The sequence below is a fragment of the Nicotiana sylvestris genome, chromosome 1, assembly GCF_000393655.2.
Source record: "Nicotiana sylvestris chromosome 1, ASM39365v2, whole genome shotgun sequence".
In the NCBI taxonomy this organism is placed as follows: Eukaryota; Viridiplantae; Streptophyta; class Magnoliopsida; order Solanales; family Solanaceae; genus Nicotiana; species Nicotiana sylvestris.
This window is the reverse complement of record NC_091057.1, coordinates 20,138,729-20,161,477: the sequence shown is the minus strand read 5'-3', so window position 1 is coordinate 20,161,477 and position 22,749 is coordinate 20,138,729. Positions and strand designations below refer to the sequence as shown.

At 36.6% G+C, this 22,749-nt stretch overlaps 2 protein-coding genes across 2 annotated transcripts; one reads left to right on the top strand and one right to left on the bottom strand.

Moving 5' to 3' along the window:
• Nucleotides 1-14,667: 14,667 nt before the first annotated feature.
• LOC104218724 (small ribosomal subunit protein uS19) lies at nt 14,668-17,799 on the top strand. Its single transcript, XM_009769290.2, has 4 exons — nt 14,668-14,872; nt 14,992-15,137; nt 15,777-15,834; nt 17,277-17,799. Exons 1-4 carry the CDS (start codon nt 14,870-14,872, stop codon nt 17,523-17,525), a joined length of 456 nt encoding a protein of 151 aa, XP_009767592.1. The 5' UTR covers nt 14,668-14,869; the 3' UTR covers nt 17,526-17,799.
• Nucleotides 17,800-17,888: 89 nt separating this feature from the next.
• Nucleotides 17,889-20,431, bottom strand: LOC104218718 (transcription factor bHLH92). The gene is made up of 3 exons (XM_009769282.2): nt 20,090-20,431; nt 19,157-19,447; nt 17,889-18,618 (listed from the first exon to the last, which is right to left on the bottom strand). Exons 1-3 carry the CDS (start codon nt 20,429-20,431, stop codon nt 18,508-18,510), a joined length of 744 nt encoding a protein of 247 aa, XP_009767584.1. The 3' UTR covers nt 17,889-18,507.
• Nucleotides 20,432-22,749: the final 2,318 nt, after the last annotated feature.

The window sequence follows — 22,749 nt, the reverse complement described above, 5'->3', positions numbered from 1 at the left end:
GAATTCCATTCCGACCCTCGGATCAAAATCTCACCTATCAACCGGAATTCGCCAAAATACTAACTTCGCCAATTCAAGCCTAATTCTATACCGTACCTCCAAAACCACTTCCGATCACTCTCCTAAGTCACAAATCACCTCCCGAAGCTAACCGAACCATCAGAACTCACATCCGAACCCTCTAACACATAAGTCAACATCCGGTTGAATTTTCCAACTTAAGCCTTCTTAAAAGAGACTAAGTGTCTCATTTCTTACCAAATCCTCTCTGAACTCGAACTAATTATCTCGATCCCATAAAACACGGATAACGAAGCATAAAGAAGCTGAAATGGAGCGGTAACTCATGAGACGACTGGCCGGGTCGTCACATCCTCCCCAACTTAAATAAACGTTCGTCCTCGAACGAGTCAAGAAACATACCTGAAGCCTCAAACAGATGAGGGTATCTGTTCCGTATCTCCCGCTCGGTCTCCCAGGTAGCCTCCTCCACGGGCCGACCTCTCCACTGCACCTTCACTGAAGCTATATCCTTTGATCTCAACTTCCGAACCTGGCGACCCAAAATAGCTACTAGCTCCACATCAAAGGTCAAATCATCATCCAACTGAACCGTGCTGTAGTCCAAAACATGAGACGGATCCCCACTATACTTTCGGAACACAGAAACATGAAATACCGGATGCATACTCGACAGGCTGGGTGGCAAAGCAAGCTCATAAGCCATCTCTCCAATCCTCCGAAGAACCTCAAAAGGCTCAATGAACTGAGGACTCAACTTGACTTGCTTCCCAAATCTCATAACATCCTTCATGGGCAAAACCTTCTCACCGACCATGTAGGACACATCTCGAACCTTCCGGTCCGCATAACTCTTCTGACGTGACTGCGCTGTATGAAGCCTCTCCTGAATCACCTTCACCTTCTCTAAGGCATCCTGAACCAAATCTGTCCCCAATAGTCTAGCCTCGCCGGGCTCGAACCAACCAACCGGAGATCTACACCGCCTCCCGTACAAAGCCTCATATGGAGCCATCTGAATACTCGACTGGTAGTTGTTGTTGTAAGCAAACTCTGCAAGTGGTATAAACTTATTCGATGAACCTCCAAAGTCAATAACACAAGCACGCAACATGTCCTCCAATATTTGAATAGTACGCTCGGACTGTCCGTCCGTCTGAGGATGAAACACTGTGCTCAACTCTACCTGAGTACCCAACTCTCTCTGCACGGCTCTCCAGAACTGCGAAGTAAACTGAGTACCTCTATCTGAGATGATGGAAAAAGGAACGCCATACAACTGAACAATCTCCCGGATATAAATCCCAGCCAACCGCTCTGAAGAATAGGTAGTACACACAGGAATGAAGTGCGCAGACTTGGTCAGCCGATCCACAATCACCCAAATAGCATCGAACTTCTTCAAAGTCCGAGGAAGTCCAACCACAAAGTCCATCGTGATTCTCTCCCACTTCCACTCGGGAATAACCATCTGCTGAAATAAACCACCCGGTCTCTGATGCTCATACTTCACCTGCTGACAGTTGAGACACCGAGCTACACATCCCACAATATCTTTCTTTATTCTTCTCCACTAATAGTGCTGCCTCAAATCCTGATACATCTTCGCGGCACCCGGATGAATAGAATACCGCGAGCTATGGGCCTCCTCCAGAATCAGCTCTCTAAGCCCATCCATATTGGGCACGCAGATCCGGCCCTGCATCCTCAACACACCATCATCACCGACGGTCACATCTCTGGAATCATCATGCTGAACTCTATCCCTAAGGACAAGCAAATGCGGATTATCATACTGGCGCTCTCTGATGCGATCATATAAAGAAGACCGAGAAACCACACAAGCCAACACCCGACTAGGCTCCGAAATATCCAATCTCACGAACCGATTGGCCAAGGCCTAAACATCAACCGCAAGAGGTCTCTCACCAACTGGAATATATGCCAAACTCCCCATACTCACTGCCTTTCGGCTCAAAGCATCGGCCACCACATTGGTCTTTCCCGGATGGTACAATATAGTGATATCATAATCCTTAAGCAACTCCAACCATCTCCGCTGCCTCAAATTAAGATCCTTTTACTTGAACAAATGCTGAAGACTGCGATGATCAGTGAACACCTCACAAGATACGCCATACAAGTAATGCCTCCAAATCTTCAATGCGTGAACTATGACAGCCAACTCCAAATCATGAATGGGGTAGTTCTTCTCATGGGGCTTCAACTACCGAGAAACATAAGCAATAACTCTACCCTCCTGCATCAACACACAACCAATCCCAACTCTTGAAGCATCACAATACACAGTATATGAACCTGAAGCTGATGGTAAAACCAGCACTGGAGCTGTGGTCAAGGCTGTCTTGAGCTTCTGAAAGCTCTCCTCACACTCGTCCGACCATACGAATGGAACACCCTTCTGAGTCAACTTGGTCAAGGGCGATGCAATGGAGGAAAATCCCTAAACAAACCGGCGATAATAGCCTGCTAACCCAAGAAAGCTATGAATCTCTGCGGCTGAGGACGGTCTGGGCCAACTCTGAACTACCTCTATCTTCTTCGGATCAACCTGTATACCCTCGCTGGACACCACGTGCCCCAAGAAAGCCACTGAACTGATCCAAAACTCACACTTGGAGAATTTTGCATAAAGCTTCTCCTCCCTCAGTCTCTGTAACACAACTTTCAAATGCTCCGCGTGCTCCTCCTGACTACGCGAGTACACCAGGATATCATCAATGAATACAATAACGAACGAATTCAGATAAGGCCGAAATACACTGTTCATCAAATGCATAAATGCTGCTGGGGCATTGGTTAGCCCGAAGGACATAACAAGAAACTCATAATGACCATATCTGGTCCTGAAAGCAATGTTAAGAATATCTGAATCCCTGATCTTCAACTGGTGATAACCCGAACGGAGATCAATCTTGGAGAACACCCTCGCTCCCTGAAGCTGATCAAATAAATCATCAATGCGAGGTAAAGGATACTTGTTCTTAATTGTTACTTTGTTCAATTGCCTATAATCAATGCACATTCTCATCGTGCCATCCTTCTTCTTCACAAACAAAACCGGTGCACCCCAAGGGGACACACTAGGCCGAATGAACCCCTTATCTAGGAGTTCCTGAAGCTGTTCTTTCAATTCCTTCAACTCTGCTGGTGCCATACGATATGGCGGAATAGAAATGGGCTGAGTGCCCGGCACCAGGTCAATACCAAAATCAATATCCCTGTCCGGTGGCATGCCCGACAGGTCTATAGGAAAAACATCGGGAAAATCCCTCACAACTGGGACAGAATCAATACTAGGAGTCTCAGCTCCAACATCCCTCACAAATGCTAGATATGAAAGGCAACCCTTCCCAACCATACGCTGGGCCTTCAAGAATGAGATCACTCTACTAGGGATATAATCAGTCACACCACGCCACTCGATCCGCGGTACACCCGGCATAGCCAAAGTGACTGTCTTAGCATGACAATCTAGAATAGCACGATACGGAGATAGCCAATCCATGCCCAAAATAACATCAAATTCCACCATGCTCAATAGCAATAAATCAACTCGGGTCTCCAGACCCCTAATAATCACAATACATGAACGGTACACACGGTCCACAACAACAGTATCTCATACTGGGGTAGATACATGAATAGGTAAATAAAAAAACTCTCGGGGCGTACCCAAATAATGAGCAAAATATGAGGACACACAAGAATAGGTGGAACCGGGATCGAATAATACCGAGGCATCTCTGTGGCAGACTGGAACAATATAGCTCTTAACCGTGCAATCAACTTAATTAATAGCAAACTCCCCAACTTGGATCAAATCCATATAACAAAACACACTAAATAAATCATAACGCACATACTCTATTGTTGCTATAATACCATAGTGAGATTGAACTCACTCCTTCATACGCTTGTGGAAACACAAATCATCTGGAATTTTTAACTCTTCTGCAATTCTTGTATTCACTCACACAACAATTAAGCTCACTCTCTAGGCATCACAATTTAGATTTCAACGCATATTCTTCACTTGTAAATGAGATCTTCTAATAGACAACATAAGGATCACACCACCTTAGAACACTCCGCAGGAGATAACCCACCTGTTTTGCCTCTAATTAACATTTTGTATACCTTCCACTGCCATACATATTACACAGTCACTTAATCTTCCTGAGTCCAAACTCATACCGTAACATGAAATTTACTTCACTCCAGATAGGAGACATGAAAAGATTATTCACGCACCCATAACTCAGGGCTACACATCCAATTACAATGGAAATCAAACACTTAATGGTTCATCTATCATCCAGCAGACCTTCCTCGCCACATCCGAGTCATATAGATACATCTTGCAGTACTGACATACTCATCACGTAGCTATCCAGCCGTCATTCAAACTAATAGGGGCAATACCGAACATATAAGTTCAAAACACTTGCTCACACAATCAACACCTCGGTGCTCAAGCCATAGGCAAAGATCCGACCTCAAGTCCTCCAGACCGGCCCAACATCAACTCATAGAGATCACATCTCGCCCCTCGATCGGGGAATCACAAGCCGTTGATGAACATCTGATACTGAGTGCTCATACGCGCATATGAACACGTGGAAGGAATTTCAAGAGTTACTTGTCAAGCTGAATCAAGGACGCACGATAAGAGTTTCAAGAATATGAAATTTTTCCTAAAGGTTCTGCAGCCTCTCGAGGATAAATACAGACGTCTCCGTACCGATTCGTGAGACTCTACTAAACCTGCTCATGACTCGTGAGACCTACGTAACCTAGGCTCTGATACCAACTTGTCACGACCCAATCCTCGAACTCGGTCGTGATGACGCCTCTCGTGAAGACAAGGCCAGCCAGACCAAAACGGAATACCTTTTTTAAATAGTTAATCATCATAACAGTAATAACATATAATATAATACTCATAAATTGCAGAATTTAACGATAATAACAGCAGGAACCATCCCGACACAGCCCAAACAGGGGTGTCACAAGTCATGAGCTACTACAGAATCTACTATAGGTCTACAAAGTACGGAATCCGATACAACAGTTTGAAGAAAACATAAATGATAGAGGATAAGAGAGTCAAGGGGTTGCGGACGTCAACAACTACCTCGTAACTCCGAATCACTACCTAGCCTGGAAAGAATCAACGCTCAGGTGCGGACTCTGCTATACGTGAATCTGCACACATGGTGCAGGGAGTAATGTGAGTACTCCGACTCAGTGAGTAATAATTACAAATAATGGTTGAAAGTATGAAAACACGTAAAGGCACAAAGCAATTCCATATCAAGCAGTAAAATCACTTAAAGCAGTAAATCAGTGAAGAAATCAAATGATATTCCTTTTTAAAACAAGTAAAACAGGTAATTTAACAGGTAATTAACAAGTAGAAATCTGCCCCTCGGGCACAGTATCAATCGCTCAGCATAGTATCAGCCCCTCGGGCTCACTCTCAGTACAGTATCAGCCCCGCGGGCTACCTCACAATCACTCAGCATAATGGTCAGCCATTGTTACCTGACCAACTTTCATCAAACAGTGTCATTGTTACCACTGTTTCAAATCACATGGGTACCCGCGCTCACTGTGGGTGTGCAGACTCCGGAGGGGCCCCTTACGGCCTAAGCGCTATATCAAGCCACCTCGTGACATCATCACTCAGCATATCCTCACACCACTCAAGCCACCGCATGACATAAATAGTATCTCACGCCCTCGGCCTCATATCACTCCGCATATCCTCACATATGGCCCTCGGCCTCACTTAGTCCAGAAATCATCATAAGCCCCTTGGGCATTAGTAAAACGGTAGTCCTCAGCCCAAAACATGATATAGAAATATCATTTTAGTTTCAAAACTGAGTAAAAGTGGCTGAGTTTGTAAAGCAGTAGATAGCAACAGGGCTGAGTTCAAATAATAAGTCAAGTCGTGAGGAAACAGTGATAAAAATCCCCGAAGGGTCCAAATAGTTGGCAATCAGCCCAAATATGGCAATCAGCCCAAATCATGATGGTAACAAATGAATTTCAGTCAAATATTCAGTAAAATCATCAATCGGGATGGACCAAGTCACAATCCCCAGTAGTGAAGACCCCACGCTCATCATCCAGCGCGTATCTTGCCTCAATATAGCACTACGATGTGCAATCCGGGGTTTCAAACCCTCAGAACATCATTTACAACCATTACTCACCTCGAACTGGCTAATTCTCTAGCTCACGACGCCTTTGCCCCTTGAATTGGCCTCCACGCGCGTCGAATCTATCCAAAATCAGAACGAATACGTCACAATATGCTAAGGGAACAAAGCCCAAGCGAAAACATTCGAAAAATATCAAAAATCTCGAAATTAGCAAAATTCGAGCCCCGGGCCCACGTCTCAGAATCGGGTAAAATTTACATTTTCAGAATCCTCATACCCTCACGAGTCTAACCATACCAAAATTATCCAATTCCGATACCATTTGGTCCTTCAAATCATCATTTTACATTTTTGAAAGGTTCCACAATTTTCTTCCCAAATTCCATCTCAAATCACGAATTAAATGATGAATTCAGTGATAGATTCATGTACTCTAACCAAATCTGAGTTAGAATCACTTACCCCGACCAATTTCTTGAAAAACCTTCGAAAAATCGCCAAAATCCGAGCTCTCTAGGTCAAAATATCAAATAAAACCCAAAACCTCGTATTTATAGAGTACCCCTCGGATTCCGACACCGCTGACCGCACAAAAATGACCGCGGTCCGCGCAAAAACGACCGCGGCCACGTAGGTCTTGCTCTGCAGGGACAGACTTTAGTATTTTGGCTATAACTTTCGCTATAGATGTCCAAATTGCGATCTCTATACCTTTCTGGAAACTAGACACGAAGGGATACAACTTTCGTTTTTGAATCACCTCAAAATTCCTTGTGGATCAAAAGATATGAGCTTCCAAAGTAGGACCAGCAACCTGCAGTCTTCACGACCGCGGCCGTGGCCACTTTGACGCGGTCAGCACTAGGCCAGCCCGCCCAGCGCGAAAAGGAGCGCGTTCCGCGCCAAAACTGCTGCTCCCTCCATTTTTCTAAGTTTCGGGGTGTTCGTACTCGCTCAAAACTCACCCGAAACACACCCGAGGCCCCCGGGACCTCAACCAAAAGCACCAACGCATCCTAAACATTATTCAACCTCGTTCCAATCATCAAAATACCTTGACTAACACCAAAATCATCAAATCACATCGAATTCAAGCCTATGAATCTCAAGAACTTCCAAATTCCATTTTTGATCAAAAACCCAACCAAACCACGTCCGAATGACCTCAAATTTTGCAGACAAGTCCAAAATGACATAACGAAGCTACAGAAACTCTCGGAATTCCATTCCGACTCTCAGATCAAAATCTCACCTATCAACCGAAATTCGCCAAAATACTAACTTTGCCAATTCAAACCTAATTCTACACTGTACCTCCAAAACCACTTCCGATCACTCTCCTAAGTCACAAATCACCTCCCGAAGCTAACCGAACCATCGGAACTCACATCCGAACCCTCTAACACATAAGTCAACATCCTGTTGACTTTTCCAACTTAAGCCTTCTTAAAAGAGACTAAGTGTCTCATTTCTTACCAAATCCTCTCCGAACTCGAACTAATCATCTCGATCCCATAAAACACGGATAACAAAGCGTAAAGAAGCTGAAATGGGGGAAATGGAGCGGTAACTCATGAGACGACTGACCGGGTTGTCACAATTTCGATTTATTTTATGTCCAAACTTGTATAATAATGTATATCACTGCCTATTGAGTGTGTTTCCATGTCGTTTTGTGTTTTATTTGCGAAACTAGTATGTTATATTTATCCGGACTTAAATATTAGTGTTCTAAAAAAATGTAAAATTGAGATTTAATTTTTTATGTTGATATCCGAATTTAGATATTAGTGTTTCCATGTCGTTTTGTGTTTTTTTACAAAACTAGTATATTATATGTATTTTTGTGAATGTTATGTGATTAAAATATATTTGTTGTTTATATTTAGTTTATTTATTAGCGTAGTAAAATGTAGAAACTTTTAGCGTAGTAAAATGTAGAAACTTTTGGCATAGTAAATTGTATAGTATTTTAGCGTAGAATCCCTGTAGTTTAAGTATTTTTTTGTACTGATAGATGAAAATATATACTTTGTATAATTAAATAATTAAAATATTGAATTTAACACACATAATTATTCGTGATTGTCACACCTCCTTTTTCCGGCACCGCGAGGTGCGTAGGGAGTTTTTTTTCCAATTAAAGGACAGTCGAAACGGGATTGGTTTAATTATTTCAGAGTCGCCACTTGGGAGATTTAAGGTGTCCCAAGTCACCAATTTAATCCCGAATCGAGGAAAAGAATGACTCTATATTACAGTCTGCGTACCAGAAATCCGGATAAGGAATTCTGTTAACCCGGGAGAAGGTGTTAGGCATTCCCGAGTTCCGTGGTTCTAGCACGGTCGCTCAACTGTTATATTCGGCTTATTTATCTGATTTTTAATACAATTATGAACCATGTGCAAATTTTATCTTTTACCGCTTTATTATTATAATTATTATTTTTTAGGAATGTGAACATCGCTTAAAACATATCTTTGGATTGTGTCACATGAAATGCACCCACAATACGAAACATATTTTATTTGATGTTTTAGGATTTAGATTTGGGTCGCATGAAATGCGCATCCGAGTTTAAGAAGGTAAAATTAATTAAATCGCGCCTAAAGAGTCTAACGCGTCGTTATCTTTGGGGAAGGAAGTGAAATTCACTAAAACAATCCATCCCAAATTCTAAGTAATTTTTTTTTAAATAAATAAATGAGATTGGAGAATCCTATACATTTGTATTATTTACATCTATCTATTTTTTAGCGAAATCCTTTAATAATATCCTTTAATGACTACCTTTTTATTATTACTAAATTTTTATAAATATAAAATCAATATCTACATTCTTGAAAATGACATATTAAATAGAAGAGAAAAACAAATATTAGCAGAAAAATAATAAAATTATAATCATAGATACAACATGGAATTATCGAAAAGTAAAAAATAAAAATAAAAAAAAACTAATTATCCCATAGTTGGATTAAAATTCAAATTGTTAGTAAGACTATCTATTTATTTTTATCGAAATCCTTTAAGAATATCCTTTAATGATAACCTTTTTATTATTACTAAGTTTTTTTATAAATATAAAATCAATATCTACATTCTTGAAAATGACATATTAAATAGAAGAGAAAAACAAATATTAACAGAAAGTAATAAAATTATAATCATAAATACAACATGGAATTATCGAAAAGTAAAAAAAATAAAAAAACTAATTATCCCATAGTTGGATTAAAATTCAAATTATTAGTAAGACTTAAGCTTATTGAAACTAATTATTTACAAATACTGAAAATTGAAAGAAATAAAAATAAAAACTTGAGTACTAAATCATATTTCTAAAAATTTAAACAATTTAACATTAACTAACTTTGTTTTAATTCATCATGTCCTAATACTTGTTTGCAAACTAATTCATGTTATAACTGAAATTGACTACATGATTCGGATTAACTTATCGTTGACGAAAAACCTTATGAATAAGGAACTTAGTTAATTTTTGCCAAACTGATTCAATAACGCCATTTTTACGTTATTTCTTCTATTTTTTTTATTTAAACAATTTTAATTAATAATCAGGTTTAAATATATTTCCTAATAATCTGGTAAAGACGTTATTTAATATGTCGCTATAATATGCCTAGTTATGCCGATGACAGTGATTTACGGAATAATAATACATGAATAACCTAAATACAATACAAAAAATTAAATTAAACTAAATTAAAAATTTAACACTCCATTCTTCATTTCAGCTTACAAAATGCCAAAATTACAGTTGTGTACCTGATATTGTCAATATAAGAAGAAGAAAGTCAGCAACGTAATACGTAACACAGCAACAGCAACAATAACCAGCAATAACCAGTCAACGAAAATCCCAGTGACAGCTTTGAAAAATTCAAAATAAAATCCAGGAATGCCGAAAATAATGGACAGAAACCAAGGGAAATTTTCAGATTTTTGAAAGGCTAGTTAATCTTCAACCCTTAATTTCTACACCTGTATACCAGAATATTTATCAGGTGTGTACTACTTTCTCTTCTAATTTTCAATTTTTTTCTTTGTATGTTTTTCTTTTCTTCAGAGTTTCAATTTTTTTTTCGGAATAAATGTTCAGCTTTTTTTCAATCTCTTTTTTTTTTCTGTCTGTATTTCTTCCCCTTCTATCATTTTTCAGACCTCTATATATAATCTCCACCCTTTAATCAATTAAAATCAATCCCTTTCTCTACCAAACCCATTATCTTCCCACTCATCCCCATTACATTAAATAAATATATCACACCACCCCATTATATTTTGTCCCCCATGCTTTATTTAAAATAATGCAAGATTCCCCTTTAATTTAAATCTTGTCCCCCCTTTATATTAAATAATCATATCACAACCCACCCCATTTCATTTTGTCCCCCATGCTTCAAATAAACAATTACAAAATGTACAATTCCTAAACTACCCCTTCCGACCTTACTGAAATTACCAAACTACCCCTGAACGTATTACAAATTTACCAAACTAACCATCAGCTATAACACATTAATTAATCAAACTTAACCAAAATATAGACAATATGATCAATTTCTAACAATGTTCAAACAACAATATGAACATGGATGAACATCATAACAACAATATCACATGAACACGATTTTAACAATATTTCAACAACAAATCACATGAACACGAATTGAACAACAAAGAACAACTAAAATTTGATTGAACAATATTTTAGCAACAAACAATCCTATTTTTGGATTCAACAACAACAACAAACAAAGTATGAAGATTTCTAAATTCAATCATATTGAACTTAAAATCAACTCTAACAACATTACAACAAACAATTCTTATATTAAACTTTAAACAAGATTATGAGAACAATTCAAGCAATAATCATAAATGGTAAACAAGAAATCAAACTATACAAAATTCGGATTCAAGATCATCCAAACAAAGTATGAACATGAATGAATCTATTTTAAGACAACAAACATGACGGATTAAACGATTAAAACAATATATTCCTTTAATACAACTAAATTCTTTAAACAAATAACAAGATCGACGAAGAAACAATTATGAACTTAAACTTGAACTTAACAATATTAACAATTTCTAACAATACATAAACACATGAAACAAATTGAAGAAATAGTTGATTAAATTTCAATTTGAATCTAACAAACATCAAACTAACAAATATTCACTTAAACAACAATACAAACATGAAATAAACATGAAAAATAACTAATTAATCTTTCATTTTGAAATCTGAAAATTAATTTTAATAAAACACATGAACATGAATAAAACCAAAAATCAAATATCCAACCATAGACATGAACAAAACAAACATTTGCCGATTTTAGATTCGAAAAATATCCAAACGAAATACGAACAAAAATAAAACTCAAAAACTACTAACCGGATCGAAACGAATATGTACGGACTGTTTTGACGAGCCTCGACCAAAACTCGACCAAACGACGACGACCAAACCTGAAACAAAGCTCGAACACGAAATATAGCGATACACAGTCGAAAGCAGAAGCCGAAGCAGTAGCAGCTGGATTTGGTTTTGTTTGGACGGAGCTTCTGCTTCAGCAGTAGCGGCAAATGATGGAGAAGGTCGATGCACTGGATGTAGCGAAGAAGAAATAACTGGGGGGTGTGTTTGGTGCTTGCGCGAAGAAGCTTGCAAGCAGGAGCAGCTGGCCATGGTGAGCTCAAGCAGCAACGACGCAGCAGGAGTAGTGCTCGACGAGCAAAACGCAACCAAGGCAGCGGCGAAGCAGTCGGGGAGGTCGACGTGGATGGCGGTGACGTTGGTTGTTCCGAGCTGGACGTAGCGAGCAGCAGAACGCTCATGATAATATGAGGTGAAGAAGAAGAACCAACCATGATCAGTTGGAGCTCAACAAAGACGCAACAATGGGGCTTTCTTCGGAAACCAACCATGGTTGCTCCAATTGTCAAGTTTTCCGGCGATTGGAGGGGTCATTTGGAGACGAGGAAGAAGATGGAGACGTGATGTGAAGAGTTGGTTGTCGATGGGGCTGGTGAAGGGCAGCCATGGACGTTGGGTTGGAGCTTTGGAGGAAGAAGGAAGAAAAATGGGGGGGGGGGGGCGGATGCTTAGGTATTTTTAGGGTTTTTCTTTCTTTTTTTTTTGTTTTGTTTTTTTTTTTGTTTTGTAAAATGTAAGACAAAAAGGGTTTGGGTCTTTTGGGTTATGGACTGGGTCGACCCAGTTCAAAATGGACTGGGTCGTAGGGAAGATTGGGCCATTTTTTGGGCCTATGGCTTGAAGTTGAAGAAGAGGCCTAATTCCGACTTTCTTTATATTTTCGCTCTCTTTTCTTCTTTTATTTTTCTAAAACTAAATTATAAAAATACTTAAACTATTATTAAGAACTAAATTAAGTTATAAAAGCGCAAATTAACTCCCAATAACAATTAACGCACAATTAAGTAATAATTAAGCATAAAATTGTATATTTGGACATTAAATGCTAAAAATGCAAACGATGCCTATTTTTGTAATTTTTATTTTTTTGTAAAACAAATTTAATTACTAACAATTGTAGAATTAAATCCTACATGCGAAAGGCGACATATTTTTGTATTTTTTATTAATTTAGCAAATAAACATGCACAAACAAATACAAATAATTATTCAAAATGTCACAAAATATCACAAAAATGGCACACCAAGAAAAATTATTTTATTTTTGAATTTTTTGGGAGTAATTCTCATATAGGGCAAAAATCACGTGCTTACAGTGATAGTTTGGTGCTATTGAGCCTCAAATATCGAGCCTGGAACCCAATAGTTATATATACTTTGTACAATCAAATATTAAAAATTAATAATTTAAATTATAAAACAAACACACACAAAATAATCAAAAAATTGAATTTGACACGCATAAATATTAATGATAGTTTGGTGCTACTGGCCTCAAATATCGAGTCTGGATCTCAATAGTTATATATACTTTGTACAATCAAATAATTAAAAATTAAGAATTTAAATTATAAAACAAACACACACAAAATTATAAAAAAATTGAATTTGACATGCATAAATATTAATGATAGTTTGGTGCTAATGAGCCTCAAATATCGAGTCTGAAACCCAATAGTTATGTATACTTTGTACAATTAAATAATTAAAAATTAAGAATTTAAATTATAAAACAAACACACACAAAATTATCAAAAAATTGAATTTGACACGCATAAATATTAATGATAGTTTGGTACTACTGAGCCTCAAATATCGAGCTTGGAACCCAATAGTGATATATACTTTGTACAATCAAATAATTAAAAATTAAGAATTTAAATTATAAAACAAACACTACATCGAGGTATTGAGTGAGTGTTTGTGTGAAAATTTGAAAATGAAGGAGTTAAACCACAATAATACAATACTCTACTACGATGTGAGACATACATTCTTAACCTTTTGTGTGGGAAGGGGGGGGGGCACACAATTTTTTTTAAGATCGAGCAGGGGGGCAGAAGCAGGGGGATTTTAAAAAAAATGGGGGAAAGGGTTCTGGTCGGGGAAGAAGACGAAGGGCAATATTTAAATGGGGTATAGCGTATGAAAAGAAAACGCTACATATAGCGTATAATAACAAGACGCTATATATGACAGTCAAATCGTTAGGCGATATAGCGTGCAATTACAACACGCTATACCTTAACGACAAAAGTTACCGTTAAAGTATAGCGTTTTGTAATTGCACGCTATATATAGATATGTATTTTTTTTTAACACCTATTAACGTAATTTGAGTAAAAAAATCCGGACTCGAATAAGTTATATGAGAGTTGGAATTCCATGGTGCACTTTTTAGCTTCACTTTTGTTTTCCCCCCAAAACAACATCGATACTTTCTTTTAAATACAGACCAACCAAATAAAATTTACTAGCTGAAAGTATCACTTATGTCCAAATTAGTTCTGTTTTTTTATCAGGTTATTATTGCATATTAATTGGAGACCGCTAGGAAGTCATAAGGTTCAAATTCTAAATCCTCTTTTGAATTTATGTATAGTACAATCAAACGTCTCTATAATGAAGTTATTTGTCCGAATTTGTTTTGGGTGATGTAGCGAACTGATGTTATAGAGAACATAATAACATGAAAATCAATTCACAAGTAAACTTAACCCTTATAGTGAATGTTGTTTTACATAATAGTTGTTATAAAAAAAGCCTGACTATAGGTATATAATCACGTAAAATCAATATATGGCTAGAAAAAATAAACTGTAAATTCGGCAGACTATTTGTGTAAAGATCCCACAATCTTTCCCCATTGATTTGCTATAGAAATTACACCAGATAGCTACCTAAGGGAGTGCGTCATGAATTTTAATTTTTTAATTTAAAATTTTAAGATAAAATAAGTACTAGATAATATTTAAATAGTATTTCGAAGAATGATTATAGGTGCACTTGCTCCATTGATGTTGGACGAGTGGCTCAGGCCCAGACCCACCAAACAGCCCATTTAGCACAAAACCCATAAACCTAGCTCAAATCCTCTTCATACTCCCACAAAAAACCCTATTCCCCTACCGACCCCATCTCCGCCGCCCGTGAAGGTCGCTGATTTCCATATCTACAACCATGGTAGCCATCTCCGCCGCCACAAAATTTTACTTTTTTCGCTTTTTCAACGTCTATTATGATGTTTTTCTTTTCTTTCCTCTCAATTTTGCTTTGTTTTGTGTTGTGTTGTGTTTCAACAGGCGGACGTTAATGCCGATGTGACGAGTGGACAGCCAAAGAAGAGAACGTTTAAGAAGTTTAGCTACAGAGGAGTGGATCTCGATGCTCTTCTCGATATGTCCACTGATGAGCTCGTTAAGCTCTTCAATGCTCGTCCTCGTAGAAGGTATTTTTTTCCTCATTTTCATCTTCCTTAATTTTCGTTTTATTTATGAATACTACTTATATTATTTGTTTGTGATTTACAGTTCGATTACTATACCTAAGTACTATAAAAATGTTATTTTTGCAATTAATAGCCTTTTAAAATTTTTAGAATATCCTAGTTAAGAACTATCTAAAGATAGAGAGTTTAAGTGTTAAAAACATTTAAGCTAGTAATAATTTTCAGTTTATTATTGATAGTACTTGGCAAAAAAAGGGCAATCTAGATAAAAAGTATTACAAAATGCTTTTCCTTACGATTTGAAGTCTTTCATAAATGTTTGACAAAATCGTGGTTTAAGGAATAATTGTTTGAATCTCGGAATAGTATTGGTGTTATATAAATGGGATAAAGAGACTAAGAGAGTGCATTATCTTTTATGGATTGGAGCTATATTTTATTGTAGTACTTAGCATGTTACGTACACTGAGTTAATTACCTGTAGTTGCATTATACAGTAATTCGTGCTTAGGCATAAGATTATTTTGAGTGTTGATACATCTTAACATTTGTATGTCAATGCTGAGCATAATTCTGTTGGATTTGTGGCAGTTTTTGTTAGAACTTCTGATCTGATTTGCTACATCTTATTTATTGCAGGTTTCAGAGAGGTTTGAAGAGGAAGCCGATGGCACTGATCAAGAAGCTGCGGAAGGCGGTATGCAATTTTGCTGCTTTTACTTTTTTGTGCCCTCGCTATCATTGGTCTTATTTATTTATTTATTTAAAAAAACCCATCAGTTTTGTAGTATGAATGCATCACTCTGTTAAGAATATTCTATTTGCCTTGTGATGCACATTGCTTCTGTAACATTTGCTACATGACTTAATATTTTATGAGGCATCTTTTACAATGCTGAATTCAGTCTATTTGAAGTCATTGTAGTATATTGACAACCATTGACACCTTGCTTATTTAACTTGATCTGTCATAGTAGGTTTGTATATTTTGTGTCACTTGAGTGACACACTGACACTGTATACGAACATCATCTATTGAGAAGATAAGGTTTTTGCCTATATAGTATTAGCTGATTCATGCATATTGCATTGTTTAGTTCTTGTTGCAATCTTGTCCGTTTACATGTTATTTGGCTTTTATCAATTTTGGTATCCATATCAAAAACCCCTGCTGCACCAATTTTGAGCTGTGTAGTTAATGACAGTGAAATTTCTCATTTTGGTATTCTAAGTATATGATGAATGCTTTACTCAGGGTGAATTGATACAATGCTGAATTTACTAAACAAATTAGTTTAGATCTTCATCAGCCTTACTGGTTAAGTGTTAAAATATCTTAAGGTCTATCCCTTGTTTCTAGTTTGAGGATTGAGGCAATGTAGGGGTGTAATAGTAAATTCAATTTGGCTGACTTTATAGTGGAATAGCTAATTTAGCTCTGAACTCTGTTGGCATTGTTGACTGTTAATTGAGTTGAACATTACATGACTAGGATGAAAGGCACCCAACAGATCTTTTTGATTGAAAACCTGACCTGGATTTGTTAGTGTTATGATTGATTGCTTATGTAGACAAAGATTGTCTTGTCTTGGGGAAATATGAGCTTTTATTTCCAGAGTTATTCTGTGTTTTCTGATGATAGCTCATTTATGGCGCGCTTAAGCCTTGAAGCTCCAAAAAACTTTGGGGAGGGCACTTCACCTTGCTTAAGGTGCGCTGCAGTGTAGGCAAGGCACTAAGGCATGCTCACTCATTGCCCATGAGTTCTATCTTAAATTGTGCTTTACGCTTAAAGCTCCAATAGACCTGCAGCGCTTTTTAGAGCTTTTCGCCTTTGGCAACACTTGATCTGGCATGAAATAAAGTTCACATTTTGCTGATCACTCCTGAAATAAGATGTAGTGGTAATCTTGGGGTGGATACTACTGAATGATGGTGTGTATTATTTGGTTTTAGAGGATTCAGAGTCTAATATGCTGCTCCAACTTACTTGAAATGTATAGTTTCTTGGTTTATTGAGCTAACTTTTTTGTTGATATGCCTCTATGTTTCTGTTGGTGTTCGTTTCCTTTCAGCAGATACTCGTATTGCCTTTATTCTTTTTCACCTGCACCTACTCATAGCAGCATCTTTATGCAGAAACGCGAGGCTCCACCAGGTGAAAAGCCAGAGCCTGTCAAGACCCACCTGAGGAACATGATTATCGTTCCTGAAATGATTGGAAGTGTTATTGGAATTTATAATGGAAAGACTTTCAATCAGATTGAAGTCAAGCCTGAGATGATTGGCCACTATTTGGCTGAGTTCTCTATCTCATATAAGCCTGTCAAGCACGGTAGACCTGGTATTGGTGCTACTCACTCGTCAAGGTTTATACCACTCAAGTGATCTGGTCGAGTTCTCTATCTCATATAAGCCTGTCAAGCTCGGTAGACCTGGTATTGGTGCTACTCACTCATCAAGGTTCATACAACTCAAGTGATTTGGGTGCCAATGTCTACTTTTGCTTCTGTTCTAGCCTTGTCTGAACTGTTTCGTACAACAATTTTGATGTGAGACCAAGTGTTATTACTGTTTAGTTTGTAAGACTAGTGTTTTCCTGAAACATCAAAATGGATTTGGCATTTTTTTAATCATGAATATCGTCATATTTGACTTGCAACCTCAACTGCTTGATTTGCGGAGTATGGGCCCATCCTAATGATGTCCCAGAGTTTTCGACAAGTAATATAGTCCAAGTAACTGAAATATGTGCATTGAGTGCTGTAGATATGTGATAATATAGTCGAAGTAACTGAAATATGTGCATCGAGTGCTGTAAATATGTCTATCTTGATGTTGAATCCAAATCTCCTTGCAGCTTATGAGTGACAGAATACTCTATTGTGATGCTCGAGACTCGATTTATCGCTGCTAAAATTTCAGCAGTTTATTTAACCTAGAATGGCTTGACGAGGAAGATCAAACAAAAGAAAGGGGAAGAAAAAAAGGCGATTCTTTCCCAGTTCATTTGCAAAGTTGCACTTGTGGTTGTGGTATTGAATAAATTGCTAGATTGGTCTACTCGACTAATATTAGTAACAAGGCTAATACGACGAGGAATTGGAAATGGTATATTTATTTCACTAGAGTTCTGCATTATATACTTTATCCTTAATGAGAAGCTTTTATAGCTACATCGTTCGTGATCTTTCTTTGTTAAAGTCCATGTAATCAATGAATTGATATAGTGCAATAGAGACAACAGGATTGAAAAGTAAACGAAAAAGGAAGAAGAGACGAAGGTGCTTTTTCCAGATTACAAGATTTTGTATATATATGAACTGGTCAACCTCAGACATCAAAATTTTCTTTCACATCACAAGTTGCATCATTCTGTGGCTGAAGTTAACCAAGTCATTGGCAACTGGTGTGCACGAAAGTTCCTTTCAGTTTCAAATAGAGTATTTTGCACTGCTTTTTCCACCTCTGCTGCTCCGATCTATCAGAAATTGACCATAATTAGCCACATGATTAAATCAATGAAAGAGACAACTTAACCAACATTTAAAAGATATGGAAAAGAAACAAGAGTGGGTGGAACTAGCGCAAGGTAGTAGGAGAGTATCATAAGACACATAGTCATAATGTTGAGTTTATGCGTTCTAAATTCAAGAAAAAGTAGCTTACTGAATTTCATATAATTATTTAAACATATTAAATAGATATCTTAAAACAAATACATATTCTAGACCAAAGCTAGCGAATTCTGCTGATCTCGTAAGTTGAACGGTAACTCCATCCATGAGTATCACAAACTTCCTCTTCTAAAGTTATTTTTTCCTTGTAAATATATGATATCCGAAACTTACTAATCTGACTAAGTTCGAATTCGAATAATGTAGCTCCACAAAAAAGCCTAAGGTTCTCTACTACAAAGTTATTTGCAATAAGATTTGACAAGAATTAAAGGATATACCTCTAATATGTAAGATAAACACTTTTATATTAAGCTATCACTCAAATTAATGGTCACTAACCTTAGTTTCTATTTCTAGAATGGAGGAGAATTCTTGCTGAGAAAAACTTGATTGTATGGCATTTGCTTTGGTTCCACAGTTCTTCAAACACTTGAGAACCTCTAGCATTGAATCTATCCCATAAATGGGATAATTAATTTTTACTTTGATTTTAGCCTTCTCAAATTCCTCCTTTTTACTCTCTGCTAAAATCATCTGAAGTTCATCATTTCTCTTCTTTAAACTTTCCTTGTATTTTTGCAGCTCTTGAATTCTGCTTGCTGCTGTTTGGACTATAGCATTCTTCTCACCCTGCAATCACATGTTCATCATATTTTAAAATGTACTTTTCCATCTTATATGAAAAAAAAGAACCAGTTATAATTTAGTTTATTAATAACTAAAATTCTAATTTTTTGTGTAAAAAAAAAAGAATTAATCCAGCCCAATGTAATTTTGAGAACTTGTCAACTTGATCCTCAAACAAAAATTTGAACAAATTACAACAAAATATGCTTGCATCGAGTTAGACTTCCTACGTCACACTCCCTTGGGTGCGGCCCTTCCCGAATCCTGCGTGAACACGAGATGCTTCGTGTATCGGGCTTTCCTTTTTTATTTTTCAGCAAAAATTACTAATTAGAACTACAACTTCAAGAAGAGAAATACACAGAGGTCTCCGGTTTGAGCACTGGAATTGAGTTAGGGAGCATTAAAACTCTTATGGTAGGCTTCCCAAAATATTAGATGCTTGAATAAAAGGAAGAAATTAAAATATTGGAACCAAGATATATGTAATATATATATTACAAGACCAAAAAATTTTAAAGGACAATTCGGTCCGGGAAAGGGCCGAACCCCAAAGATGTGATGTAAACAGTCTACCCTAATACAAGTATTATGACTGCTTCCACAACTCGAACCCGTGAGCTGTAGGTATGGAAATGTACTAACCTTGGTTCCCATTGGGAGCAATTTATGCAAATCCAAATAACTCTGCTTCTGCTTTTCTCTTCTAATCCTCTCTTTAATCATATGTTTATGCACTTTCTCTCTTTCCATTTTCACTTCTCCAATTTTAGGAATCCCACTCTTTTTCAAAAACTCCATCATCCTCTTGTTCATGTTCCGATGATTCGCCGATACATTTCCATAGCCAGAAACTCCAAATCCTTCAATGGATTGGTTTCTGAAACTCGCAAAAGCACTTTGATTCATCAAAAAAGCTTCATTTTCAAACCATAAAACCTCTCCATTATTGGTTTGTGAAGATTGAATTTGAAAGAACTCTTCCATGGCTTGCTGGGAAATTTAAAAGTTAGTTATTCTAACGGTTATATATTTGACAGAGTTTGAGAGGGTGTAGAGGAATTTTAGCATAATATAAATGAAATTCACATTTAACATATGGTCAAATGTTTTGGTACCTTGGACTTTGACTTGAAGAGTTCCTTCAATTGGTCAAAACTAGTCTTCTAGCTACTTGTATATTTTTATTTATTGGTGGGAAGATTTATTTTATAGCATTTTCTTTGTATTCGAGTTCTATGAGATACTGACACCTCCCACCACCAACACGTACCAGGTAATTCTATATACTAAGGTTTGGATAGATGAGAAAAAATCATCTAATTTTGTTTTTTTGCCCGCAGGTTTAGTTTATAGTACTAATAGTCACATCTTTACAAATAAAATATATACTAGTATTTTCAAGAATGTAGAATTTAAACTCCTACCAAGTTAACTTTTGCATATTACTTTAGTAATATTTAGAGATAATACATATAGTACTTCTCTTTAGCTAAGGGTATATGGGAAACAAACTTTTTAAATTCTAGCGAGTAACATATTTTTCTTATGGTTTAAAATATACAAAAAAATACTTCATGTACTGTTTAGACTTGTCTTTCCCAGTTTATTTTGTTTTAAATACTTTATTTTGTAAATGAAATTAGTTGAAAGTTTTGAATTGTATAACACCAGAACAAAGAATATGTTTTGTTAAGTGTATAAGGTGAAAATTCGTCCACTTTTAGGTTAAAAGTATAGTAAAAAATCGAAGTACGTTTAATGGAGAAGACTTGTCCCTTTAGTAGGTTATTTACTACCGAAGCGAAGAAAAAACCGGATCAATCAAAGGAGGTATTATTGCGAGCCCTCTACCCCACACACCTAAACAGCTTGCGTGGTTCATCAATTTGATCGACTAAATCAAAAGAGTGATTAAATCGATACAAAGGTGCATTAAGAGATTGATGTGTAGTAGACCATTTTACTAGTATAAGTGAGAAAAGTAGTACATTATAACTCAAAATCTAAAGTTAAAAAATCTATTTTGTTCAGAAAAAGGCATCATAACTATGATGGAGGGAATAATTTATATTAAAGTGGGTGGATTATGGTCAATAGTAGTTGTACAAGTTATTTTGGAACTTGTCTACCAAAGTGGACTCTCTTTTATTATTCCCCTTATGTACCTTTGAAGTCTATATTATAAAAAATCTTATCCATAAATTGTGTGAAGGATCTATATTTCTTTATTATGTTAGTAACTTAAATAAAAGGGTCAATTGCTTCCGAGTCACAGCATAAATATGTGAGGAATTTTAAAATAAATACAAAATAAACTTTCGAATTCTTTAACTCTAGCTAGATTTAAAATCGATGATATAAATCTTCCACGAAAATAAGAAGAAAAAAAGAAGAAGAATTATTTATGTTGTTCATTACAACATACAAATTATAACCCTTTAATTTACTTAGAATTAAGGTAATCAGTATTAGTCCTTGGCCACTGTTCCTCTAGTCTTTTCCTCACCATTGATCCACCTGCACACATATTTTAATTAAGTTATATATTTTTTTTCAACTGGCTTAACTGGTAAAGTTATGTGGCCAGGAACTCATAGGTTCAAGCTGTGAAAATAGCCTCTTGCAGAAATGCAGGGCAAGACTGCGTACAATAGACCGTTGTGGCCCTTGTGGTCTGGTCCTTCCCCGAATCCTTTGCAGAGCCCTTCCCATGGTTTTATCATAAGCCTTTCTCATACTGTAATTAATCACAACAAAATAAAGTCAACACGTTAATCAAATTTAAAACGAAAATTAGGTAAAATTGTGTACGAAAGACAGATATCTTAAATTCAAATTTAAAAGAACGCCATCTAAAAGAAAAAAAGTCGAAGTGAATTAAAATCGTTCAATATTTAGTTTTCTTATCTACAAAAAAAAAAAAGAATAAACCGAACTAAATTAACTCAGTAAATCTAATGCATTACCGATAAATTTGAAATAAAATTAGGAAAAGGTAAAAACTCACTCAAAATTGTTTATGAAAGCAGCAACGCTAGTAAACAAGACGCCTGCAACTGATATAACAAAATTACAAAACAAAATATTACCAGTAAGCAGAAGAAAGTTTTTTTAACTAAAAAAAAAAAAGAAAGGAAGAAACTAGCACATACATAGAGGCTTTACCTGCTAATTCTTCAATAATTTTACACATTGCTTCACTTCTATCTTCCTTGAAAATTGAAACAACTATATTCGATTTTAAAAAGAAAAGCCCCCCAAAAAAGATGTCAGAAAAATTATATATTGAAGTTAAAAAAAGA